Raw genomic sequence first — 12816 nt, forward strand, 5'->3', positions numbered from 1 at the left:
TAGATTTTAAATACCCTTCTAAATGATTCTAAAAGTCCATGTAGTTAATACTTAAGTTTGAACAAATAATTACAATCAATAGCACTTTATATTCATTTGAAATCTAAGTGGAAATAAAAGGCTTTATAACTGAATGGAATAATTTATGAAACTACTTATTTTCCAGGAATTAACCTATTTACATGCCATTCTTGCTATGAAGAAAAATAAACGACAGGAAGAAGTTATTAATTTGTTAAATGATGTCCTAGACATTCATTTTTCACACTTAGAAGATTTACCTCTTGGCATACAGTATTTTGAAATGCTAAATCCTGATTTCTTATTAGAAATTATTAAAGAATATCTGAACTTCTGTCCAATGCAGGTGAGCAATTCTGGAACATATTTTCAAGGGTACTTTTACATGATGTTTTGTAAATGGTGCTAATAAGTTATCTTTAACACATTAGGTTATATTGGCATCTTAAAATGATACTATTTAATATCCATATTAGTTGAAATAGTTTTTAATCACATTACATTATTGACCCTGTTGAACCAACAGTTAACTAAAGTCCTTAGATCTGCTACTTCTTGTACCTTTGGATTTAAACGTAGGACTCTCCATTTATTTCTATGAAATTTTATCTTCTCAGATTCATCCCATAATTCCATGTTATCATATTCCTTTTGGATCCTGATTGTCATCTATTTTATATGAATTTTTGTGGTCATCTATCAACAATATAATGGTCTCATCCAAGCATTAACAATTTTTGAGTAGAACTGGGGATGGAACCTTGTGTTGGACTACCAGAGAGTTCTTTCAAATTGGTGTGGATTCATTAGTCAGTACTCTTTTATTACAGGTAGTAAGCAGATACAAACATCCTGACTTTGTTATATTCAGCTCACATTTCAACACATTACTATCAGGGGCACCATGAAATACTTCATTGCTAGAAGCAAAGTTTTTAGTGTTCTCCCTGATCTGTAGCTTCAGTAACTGTGTTAACAAGGGGAAAGAGGAAAAGGACCTTCCCTTAGGGAACCTTGCTGCTTTTTATTGATCATCATGTTCTCTCCAGGCTTTCATTACTTTTTTGTTTGTTTTTTTAACTAAGCCCTCACAGAATTGTACCTGAGATTGATCTCAGTCTTCCCAGTCATGATCCTTTTTCACTTGGTTAGAAGTTGGAATACATTTTTTTAGTATCCATTCAGTATTGAGGATTCATTCTACAAATGTTTCCAGAGTATCCATCACTCTGCTTGGAGCTGGGGAAATACTTGTGTAAAAACAAGCTACTTTCCTTCCCCCAACACATATTCCTAGAGGAGGAGACAGATAATGTAATTAAGTAGATTATATAGTATGTTTTTAGAAGACCACAGGAGAAAATAATAGAGCAGGGTACGGCCCTGGTTATTTTAGATATGGTGGTCAGGGTAGGCCTTATGAAGAGAGTGAGATGAACAAAGACCTGAAGGGAACGTGTGACAGTCTGGTGGAGTGTTTCAGACAAAGGGAGCAGTTGGTGCAGAAGCCCAAAGGTACACAGGAGATGAACGTGAGTGGGACAGAGTGAAGAGGAGGGGCGAGTCAGAGATGAGGTCATAGCACAGGAGACCAGACCGGGTAGGACCATAGGGATTGTTTTAATCCCTCTGGATTTAATTCTGAGTATAAAAAGGAGTCACCAGAGGGCTTCCAGCATGATCTGAGTCAATGTTTTAAAAACTTAATGTTTTCAAGGGTTTGTCTGGCAGCTGTGCTGAGAATACATTGTAGATAGAGCAAGAAATGATGTGTTAATCGGTAATTGGGTCTTTAATCCAACTAGACATCCTATTTTACTTTATCAGCATGATAGAACCTAATCAGCATTTATAATGCTGTTTTCATGGGGAAATATCAGAAAGGCAGAATTGTCTCTCCAGCTATGTTCCTATTGCTTTGACACTTTTATAAATACAGCTTTGTTTTGAATTTTAACTGAATAAATAATATATTAAGGATAAATAATATATTAAGGATAAATAATATATTAAGGATCATATTGTTTTTTTCTATGATTGCACACTGAAACTGCAGTAAAAATGTTTGTTCTCAGTAACTAATTCTTAGCAGGTGGCAAAGAACATTGTCAGAACTTTAACATCACTTATACTTTGACTATTTTTACTTATGCTAAAAAATACATATTTTAAAAGAATTTACTCTAGTACTATGCAAAGAAGTATAAAATTCTGATCTTCAAGACATGTAAAGACCCTTAGTCCCATAAAAGAAGCAAAACTAGATCTGAAACTACTAATAGAACTGTATATTATGTAATGCTGAATTTTATTATGTAGATTATATGTGAGAAATTTAAAGAAGTTGAAGTATTTTAGGCAACAGTAGTCATATTCTGAATATCTTTCTAAGCACACATTTTTTGTGTCTCAACATAGGTGAGATGTAGCACTTTCTTGTCAGCAATAATGGCTCTTTATAGGAGTGATTTTCTGTAAGAGGATACCGTCCAGTTAAGAATCCATGTGTGTCAGGTGGAGGATGTGGGGTATAGAAAGGATCTTTCTTCATATAAAAGAAACAGCATTAGTGAGGCAAAGCAAGGAGAAAGAACATTTGATATTTAAATTCTAATATCACATTACTAACCTGTAATTGGGTGACTAATGGATAAATGTTGGTTGGACAGATAGCCATGGTAAGAATAAGAAAAACTGAAAAGAGTAAAGCAGTGTTCTAGTATTGCTTTATCATACTCTTAATAAAAAGAAAAACTTTGAGGGCCTACAATATGCGAGGCAGAAAAGTGGGGAATGTGAAGGTATGAGATATTTAGTATAGTGTACCTGAGTGTTCTACCTTCTGATTTCTAGTAGGGGAAAAAAATCTGAATTCTTTAAAAACTGACAAACTCTAGGGGGCAATGAAAGTAATAAAATTGAGTAAATCACAAGGCAGATCAAGAATTTGGACACTTCTTGCCTTGACTGTATCAATTCTAGCAAGTAACTCCACCTCTCAGTTATCTTTCCTTTGAATAGATACATTTCTTTAATAAAGTTTTTTTACACATACGCTCCTTTCATATGGTGTCAAATCAGTAATTGTATAATGGTTTCATAATTATTTTGCTGAACAAAAGCCATTATTTGCATAGTCTGTTCATAGATCCCAAGGAGATAAATTAATATTAGTCCAGTCAGTTATGGAATAAATACAAATAAGAAATTTTAGAAAAAATATGTACAGTTTTTTTAGTCATACTAAAATTAATGTGTTTATATGTAGCTAAATATTATTTTTAAAAGTATAAAATGATATAATTTGTTTTGTTTAGCCTGCAAGTCCTGGGCAACCTGTTACTCCACTGCTTAGACGTTGTACCTCGGCCTTGGAAGTCATAGTGAGAACTGTACCAGGTCTGCTGCAAGCTGTCTTCCTAATAGCAAAAGTGAAATACTTGTCAGGTATAGTATACTTTAAAAACTTAAAATAACCTTTTTATTCTGATGTTGATAAAAACCGGTGAAAATAAATTAAGCGCTTCACACATGTGGAGAAAAGTCACATAAAATGCACATTTTGCATGTGCCTGGATAAGTCATTTTGATCCAAAATAAAATTGTGTAACTTACTATTTAATTCTTTAACAATTACTATAAACTTTTGTGGTTCAAGTGAATTGCTAGGAAAATACAATGTATAAATTTAAAAAAAAAAGTCTGCGAGATGGTACCAAGACTAGCAATAAGAATTTACAATTTTTTAATCCATTAGCATAACCAAATGTAACATATGCCAGATTTTAGGCTCTTATGAAATATATTGATTGATTTCAGTTTCCTTTTTGTGAATGGTTACATATAGCTTAAAAAAAATCCTAGTTATAACCTTAGCTTTTTAGGACACAGACAAATACATGACTTTACACATAAAAATAGACCATTATATCATTTTTGAATATATTAATATGTACTTTTGCCAACTGAATACTATACAAAGTAAATAAAGTTCATAAAGTCATAATAGCAGAAACTAACTTAAAGGTATTTTCATAAATACTTATTTCCTATATATAATGGAGAGAGTGATGAGGTTGACTTCGCTGCTTTTTTGGACTTCAGTTTTAACTGTTTGAAAAAAAAACTTAGGTGATGTCAACAGCATGTTTCACCTCTCATATATTCTAGTTGTATAATACTCTTTTGATTGAGTTCTATTGAGCCACGTGGTATTACTTTCCTCCCAATTGAAATGGATATCACCTACTAGATAACTAAACTAGGACTTTGACTTCTATAATTACTTTATCAAATATTTATTAGTTATTCCAAAAATTGATATAAATCAGTCACTCTAGTAATATTTAATTGCCAAAGTCTCTAGGAATGAAAATTTCTTATATTAACTGTATTTCCAAAAAGAGCAGGCTTAAATCATTTGACATATTGCTGGCATGTGTCTAAATAGTAGCATTCTTGCTAAATTGCTGACTCCAAAAATTTCTGACACCAACTAGCTGGAGTTGGGCCAGACATCATGGATTAAGGGCAATGTCCTCCATAAAATTGCCCTCACATTAGGTATCACAAGTTTGGGGATTCCTAGGGTCTCGCTCTTCTGACTAGCTGGCTGTAAATTTGGAGGTTGCTACAACCCCCTCAGGTTCAATAATTTACCAGAATGATTCACAGAACTCAAGAAAGCCCTAGACTTAGGATTACAATTTTATTAAAGCAACAGGAAACACCAAAAGGGAGAGCTAGCCCAGGGTAAAGTTTCCCTTGTCCTCTCCCCAGAGAGTCAGGACACATCACCTTCCGGACACATAGTTGTGTGATACTCAAGACTATTACCAACCAGGGAAGCTCAGCCAGTTGTGATGTTCAGAATTTTTATTGGGATTTCATTAAGTAGGCATGGATTAAATCACTGGTCATATGATTGAACTCAATTCCAGCCCACCTCTGGCTCATATCACATGGCTTAGAGCCCCAATCCTCTAATCACCTGGTTGGTCTTTCTGGCACAGGTGGCCCCCAGCCTGAGTCCCATCATTAGGATAAACTAGAGGTCCACCATGAGTCTCCTCATTAGGATAAAAATTAGGGCCTACTACAACTAATGAAGGTACTCCTATCACTAGGAAAATTCCAACATTTAGAGGCTCCCTCGCAGGAACCCAAGAAAAACACCATTCAGACACTTTACTACCCAGGACCCTGACAAAGACAGATCTGTAGGACAGAAATGTCTTCCATTTTCACTCAAGGGAAATTGGGCTGGCCGGTCTTAGATAAGAATGTGATGTCAATGTTGATCTCTGTTGACAGGATCTATTTTTTCCAACAATGGTGACCCACTTCTCATTTTAAAATATTTATTGGCCTTCTGATGCTAACCCCACATACCCTTCCTCTCACCCTTCAAAGAAGCAAGAAAGATTCTGATCTCAATTATTCATGCAGTCCTTATTTTCTTTAATCTCTTGGTTGCAAACCCTAATTCTTTCTCTATATACTTTTTCCTATAAAAACAACATCTTTCTTCAAGTTCTCATCTTAATGCTCTTCTTTCCTTTATTTATTTATTTATTTATTTTTTGCCTGTGCAGTTCTAGGTGTTGGATTGTGTCACAGTAAGAAAAAAAAAAGAATCCAGCATTATTAATTATGCTTAATGGTTGATTGCCAAGTTTTGACACTGTGTTTAGTAAGTGATTGTGCTATCTCAACCAATTATTTGTCTATTAATCCTCTGTCTCTGAGGAAAACATTTTCTGTTTCAATAGATTTCTTTAATAAGTAGCCTCAATCTTTGGGAATTAGCAAGCACTGACTGCAAGCCTTATTTTGTCTGTTGAGGCATCAGGTAAGGTTGAGGTGCATATCTGAACAGAAAATGATTTACAATCTCTTCTTCCCCCGTTCTTCTAGCAAAATTGCATGGGAAGTTGGCCTACTTATACCTACTTAAGGCCAATTTATAAGATAGCTAAATGCAGATCAGTGTGGTTTACATGATGAGAAACTTCTAGGACCTAGAGTCTGCTGTTTTTTCTCTACAGAGCCTTTTCCTAACCTATCTGCCAGCCCAAGGTTGATTCCACCATTCTTGTCACTTTAATCTTGATAATTACCTTCCATTTTAAGACTTCCAGATATATAGCAGATGTTTTTGAAATATTTGATATTTCAGTTGGTATTTGAAGGCATTTTAAATCTATAACTCATACTTCTGAACCTCTGTAATATATCCTTGTGCCTTTTTTGTTACTTTATGTATAGTAGTAATAAAGTTTTTGGCCTAGAATGATTGCTAGACTGTATCCTAATTCTAGCTTTTTAAATGTCTATGTTTTACACAACTTACTTTAATGAAGTTGTAAATAAAACCTTTTTTTTTTTGACAAGGAAAATAAAGGTACATTTGTAGGCCTCTCAGTAACACTGGTGCTTGACTCTCATCGTTTCCTGCTTTCCCTGGTTTGCTCATTAAGATCAAGGGCTGGCCTGCCTTACAGGTACATTCTTTCATATGGACTACGAGGAAGCTAACTGATGCAGGTAGAAATGAAATCACGGCCTTATGAACAAAGAACTTTAAACACCAGAACTATCTGTAAACTAAACACTTTTCCCCCCTTCTCTCTCAGATCTGCATCTCTTAATCATTTGAATTATGATGATGTTTTGTTTCCCTCATTAGGTGACAATGAAGCAGCTTATAATAACCTGCAACACTGCCTAGAACGTAATCCCTCTTACGCAGATGCTCATCTCCTGATGGCTCAGGTGTATTTGTCTCAGGAAAAATTCAAATTGTGTTCTCAGTCTCTTGAACTTAGTCTGAGCTATAATTTTAAGGTAAGTATTCCAGACTCAATTGGATAAGACCTATCACCCTCCTTAAATGTTTACATATTCAAGTATTTGTGTTTTAGCCTGTAATATTTTGCTAATAAATGCATTTTTAATGGGAAAATGTTTTGAACACATAAGCAGTAGGAGGAAAAGCGGAGGTACCTCTGATGTAGTTAAAGAACTATATACACTTGGCTATAAAAGTCTGGGGTCAGTGTGTGGTCTTTCCACATACCTCTCTCTGAGCCTTGGTTTTCTTTTCTATAAAACTCATATCGTCATACTCTACTGTTATGAGAATTACATACAATAATTAAATGCAATAATGAATGTATGTAAAAATACCTATAAACTATAGAGCATCATGCCAAATCTTTTTATGTATAAGGCTAATAAATTTTATTGTCCATTTCTTTCTTGGACCTTGGTTTTGAATAACTTCTTTTTAGTTCCAACATCTAGTCATTTTAAAAGTTATTTTGTGGTTTGAGGATATAAATACACCACTCCATATCTAGCCAAGATATTTTGCATTTTATGTCCGGTATCCCCTCAGGATTAGGGAAAATCCTAGGTTCAGGTGCTCCATGAACCACCTAGAGTGAGAGAGGAGCTCCTCAAACTTTTGCTTTGCTTTATAGCGTCTTGAGCCCTGTGGTGGGAGAAGCCTTGAGTGAACTAGAGAATTCAAGTTCTAGTCAAGATTTGCAGAAAATGCCACCTGCTTCTTGGGGTAGTGGTTTTTAAGACTGGTGGTGCCTAATAACCCCGGTGCTGGTGCCCCAGCCCCAGTGAATGGCAATTTCTGAGAGAAGAGCTCAGGCATGGGTAGTCACAGGAAGCTCCAGAGGCACGTGTAATGCCTAGCTAAGGTTGAGACCCTCAGCCTTAGGAGGACTGTAGACTTACTGATCGTTAGATGGCTGCCACATTACCTCATTCCTGATCATCTCCTTCCCTTTGATGACTTTTTCCTCATTCATATTGTCATTCTCTTATGTTTTTTGTTTATACTGTTGATCGCCAGACTAAATAAAGATAGAAGCTTACCTGTTTGGGAGTAGTATCAAAGGGAAAAGCCAATCTTTGATTAAAGTGTCCTGAAATTTTCAACCTTAAAAAATAAAGGAAATCAAGGGGAAAACTGTGTTTCTAGAAATCTGATAACTTTATATTAGTACTAGAAATCCCAGATAAAGAAATTTCTTTCCTGAAAACTCAGAAGATTTCTTAGAATGTTTTTGCCAGCCTTATAAACTGCATTTTCTTTTCTGTCTTAGTAGAAACACCTAATCAACCTTTTTTGTCATCCAGGAGGACATGAGGTAGTGGCAATTTCTTTGAATCTGATTTAATATAGTAAATGAAGAAGATAGAAATAGACCTCATGCGTACAGTCACAGATGGACTGCTCTCAATGATCCTATTATTTTAATGTTTGATGGATTATAAATTATGTGTTATAGGCACTCTAAGGAAGCATTTCTAAATATTTTTCAGGTGAGAGAATATCCTTTATATCATTTGATAAAAGCTCAGTCACAAAAGAAAATGGGAGAAATAACAGAAGCAATTAAAACTCTGCATATGGCAATGAATTTACCAGGAATGAGAAGAATTGGAGCTTTCTCAAAATCCAAATGCAGAAAAACTGAAGTTGATACAAGCCATCGTTTATCAATCTTTCTTGAGTTGGTAGAGGTTCACCGCTTAAATGGAGAACAGGTAAGTCAAGTTTTAAATTCATTGGTTGAGATCTGAATATGTTATTCTGGTGTATATGTTAGTAGAAAATGAAAAAGTTGAATTATTCCCTTGACCAAGTGGTAAAGTTTAGAAATTTTATTTTTCATTACTTTGCATTAAAACATAGACTTTCTGTAAGCCTCTGAAAGTTAAACATAATTTGCTCCTGGATGACTTTAAGTATCACTGTGATTATGTTGACTACTATGAAATGTGATAATATAATATATGATTATGTTGGTTACCATGAAAGGCAATAATATTAATATAATACAGTTGTAATCCTGTGAATCTCTATAGGAATTAACACACATACGTACAAATGCATACACAGGTAAGTACTACTGAAATAAAATGAAAATACCAACTTGAAATTCTGTGATTGAGAAAACAAAATAAACACTTGATTAATACAGCTTTGGTAAACCCATAGGAATATCATAAAGTCAAATACTTTAAAAAATAATAATACATACAGATTAGATAGAATGTAATTCTGGGAATATTAAAACATTGTGGAAAATGAAGAACTTAAAGTCATTTATCAGTTTTTTAGGTTGCAGAGGTTGTTACTTATTTTCATATTTTAATGAAAATGAAGAAGGCTATATTTCTAAATATTTGCCAAATCACAAAGAATTTTTATTTTACTAATAAATTAACTTAAAATACATTTAATAAGAAGGGCCATTTCTACCATATATAGGTGATTCTAAGATGTACTTTTTTTTTTCATGTTTTAACATTTCTTAAATCAGAATGTCTTATAATCTATAAAGTTGAGATGAATCTTAAATGATACTTTAGATTCACTGAGGTACATACTTGGAAATGAGGTAAAATAGTCACCCAAGGTCTAACAAAAATGTTATCCTGGTAGAGGGAATAAAGTCATCTGCTACCTAACGAAGAGTCAGTGTGTGTAGTGGAGACTGGGCTGGATCCCACCAAGGGGTAGCAGTCAACATAGCTAAGAAGTTAGGCTTTGCAGACAGGGCTGCCCCAGTTTGTTAACTTTTTAACTAAATTTCAATTTCCTTACTTCAAGGTGGGGATAATAATAATAATGGTTATATTGGGGGGGGTTGAGAATTAAATGGGCTAATACATTGTTGGGTACAGGGTAAATACTCTTTAAATTATAATAGCAGTAACTCTGTGTAGCAACTGATGTTGTCATAGTTTTGAAAACATTTATGCAGGTGACAGATATTTATAGCCTCATCTGATTTTGGTGTCTGGGTTCAGTTTTAAATTTTTATACTTTTCAGAAAATCTATCAATTTATTTCATCAATATCAGAGCTGTGTTGGCATTTATTATTCATTCTGTATAACTGGAAAACCCCCCTTTCTAATGAAATTTGTTGACCATTTTGAAAGAATGATATTTTCATTTCATCTTTACAGCATGAGGCAGCAAAAGTGTTACAAGATGCCATCTATGAATTTTCTGGAACATCTGAGGAATTGCGTGTTACTATTGCCAACGCAGACCTGGCTCTGGCCCAAGGAGATACAGAGCGGGCTTTAAGCATGCTTCGAAATGTTACTACTGAACAACCTTATTTTATAGAGGCAAAAGAAAAAATGGCAGATATTTATCTGAAGCACAGAAAAGAGAAAATGTTATACATCACTTGTTACAGGTAAATAATTATCTCAACCCATTATATTTTAACACATTACATTTTATTACCTCTGAATATTAATTCACAAATTTATTTTTTACTTCCATTCAGCTGGTTTATAGATCCTCTATTGATCCTTTCCTTAATGTGGTCTTGATTGCTTCTCCTACCACCAATCATGATCACTCTAACCAAGTTAGTTGCTCTCCCTAAAACATAATTATTATTTCAAGCTGTAGCTTACTCTAGCTCCTCAGATCTCCTCATCAAATGTTATTTCTAGACTCTTAGTCTTCCTGTTTGAGAAGGAAAAGAGCAACAGTTACATGTATCCTAACTTAAGAGGATTTTGTAATATAACAGCAATCCAGGTCATAGACAGGCTTTTTTTTTTTTCTTTTTCTTTTTTTTCTTTTTATTTCATCTTATTGTTATGGGGGATACAAAATTGCAGGTTACATACGTTGCCCATGTACTGCCTTTCCCCCCAAGTCAGAGCTCCAGGCGTGTCTGTTCCCCAGGTCGTGCGCGTTGCACCCATCATGTAGGTATATGTCCCTTCCCCCCCACCCCCCCTTCCTGAGTCAGCACCTTCAAGTGTTACCATTCCCCAAACGGTGCGCAATGCACTCATTGTGTAGGCATACACCCATCTCCTCCCCCACCCCCCACCTCAGTCTGATATCCGATTGGTGTCGTTCCCAGATGTGTATTTAGGTGATGTTCAGGGAAACCAATTTTCTGGTGAGTACATGTGATGCTTTTTTTTCCATTCTTGGGATACTTCACTTAATATAATGGGTTCCAACTCTCTCCAGGAGAACCATAGAGATTTTGTATCTTCATTATTCCTTATAGCTGAGTAATATTCCATGGTAGACATATACCACAGCTTACTAGTCCAATCATGTATTGATGGGCATTTGGGTTGTTTCCACATCTTTGCTATTGTGAATTGTGCTGCTATAAACATTCGGGTACATGTGTCTTTGTTACAGAATGACCTTTTTTCCTTTGGGTATATGCCCAGTAATGGGATTGCTGGATCGAATGGCAGGTCTACTTGAATCAATTTTAAGCAACAAAAACAAAATGGGAGGTATTAATTTGCCAGACCTCAAACTATACTACAAGGCCGTGGTTCTTAAAACAGCCTGGTATTGGCACAAGTTCAGGGACACAGACCAGTGGAACACAACAGAAAATCCAAATATAGAACCATCCTCATATAGTCACCTAATTTTTGACAAAGCAGGAAAGAATATACTCTGGGGACAAGAATCCCTATTCAACAAATGGTTCTGGGAGAGTTGGTTAGCCACTTGTAAAAGACTGAAACAGGACTCACAGCTTTCACCTCTCACAAAAATCAAATCACGGTGGATAACAGACTTAAACCTTAGGCGTGATACAATCAGAATTCTAGAAGAAAATGTAGGAAAGACTCTTACAGACATTGGCCTAAGCAAAGAATTTATGAAGAAGACCCCCAAGGCAATCACAGCAGCAACAAAAATAAATGAATGGGACATGATTAAATTAAAAAGCTTCTGCACAGCCAAAGAAACAGTCACGAGAATAAACAGACCCTACAGAATGGGAAAAAATTTTTGCATACTACACATCAGATAAAGGACTGATAACAAGAATCTATTTAGAACTCAGGAAACTCAGCAAGAAAAAATCAAACAACCCTATCAAAAAGTGGGCAAATGACATGAATAGAAACTTCTCGAAAGAAGATATAAGAATGGCTAACAAACATATGAAAAAATGCTCAACATCCCTAATCATCAGAGAAATGCAAATCAAAACCACAATGAGATATCACTTAACCCCAATGAGAATGGCCTTTATCAAAAAAACCCAAAACAACACATGTTGGCGTGGGTGTGGAGAGACAGGAACACTAATACACTGCTGGTGGGACTGCAAACTAGTGCAACCCCTGTGGAAAGCATTATGGAGGTATCTTAGACAGGCATTTTTAATACTCAGTATAGAGTTGTAGCAAAAAGAGGTTATGGCTTACTATGCACCACAGAAAGGTATGGATTACACATTTTTCTTGGTGAAAGGGCAGGTGCTTTAAAAGTTATGTCACACTGATGCCCTTAGGAGTTATTGGGATACACAACAGACCCCCCCCCCACACACACATTCCTCTTCCTCTTCTCCCCAAACAAAAAGGTAAATAAGCAAGCATATACTTTATGTAAAAGAAAACTAATGTTTTTAGTTCTTGAAAACAGTAAAATGTTGATGAGTTAATTCATTCTTGGTTCATCTATGTTTTATAAATAACAAAGTTAAAAATATGCTCAGATTCTTTGTAAGGCCTAAGTGATTCAGAGAACCTGAGCAACACCCCATGTTTAGGAGGATAAACTAGAGGTCTTAGGTGGTATTTTCTAAAATATTTCTAAAAGATCAGTACCATCATCTCGAATGAAATAAAAATACTTAAAAATAGGGTTGATTTGTTTTGGATGCACCATATGTAATAGTTAAAAGCATAGGTTTTGTTTTAGGCACATCTGAATCATTAGTTACAGACTTAAACTCTTAACATCATC

At 35.0% G+C, this 12816-nt stretch overlaps 1 protein-coding gene across 1 annotated transcript in view; it reads left to right on the forward strand.

Annotated features, from left to right (window-relative positions):
- The window catches only part of TTC21B (tetratricopeptide repeat domain 21B), a 66782-nt gene that overhangs the window by 19152 nt on the left and 34814 nt on the right, over positions 1-12816 (forward strand). The window contains exons 11-15 of the mRNA XM_069471918.1: positions 167-367; positions 3339-3468; positions 6710-6867; positions 8365-8589; positions 10020-10258. Coding sequence (XP_069328019.1) covers positions 167-367; positions 3339-3468; positions 6710-6867; positions 8365-8589; positions 10020-10258 — 953 coding nt within the window. The remainder of the gene's footprint in view (positions 1-166; positions 368-3338; positions 3469-6709; positions 6868-8364; positions 8590-10019; positions 10259-12816) is intronic.

This window comes from Eulemur rufifrons, chromosome 1 (genome assembly GCF_041146395.1).
Source record: "Eulemur rufifrons isolate Redbay chromosome 1, OSU_ERuf_1, whole genome shotgun sequence".
In the NCBI taxonomy this organism is placed as follows: Eukaryota; Metazoa; Chordata; class Mammalia; order Primates; family Lemuridae; genus Eulemur; species Eulemur rufifrons.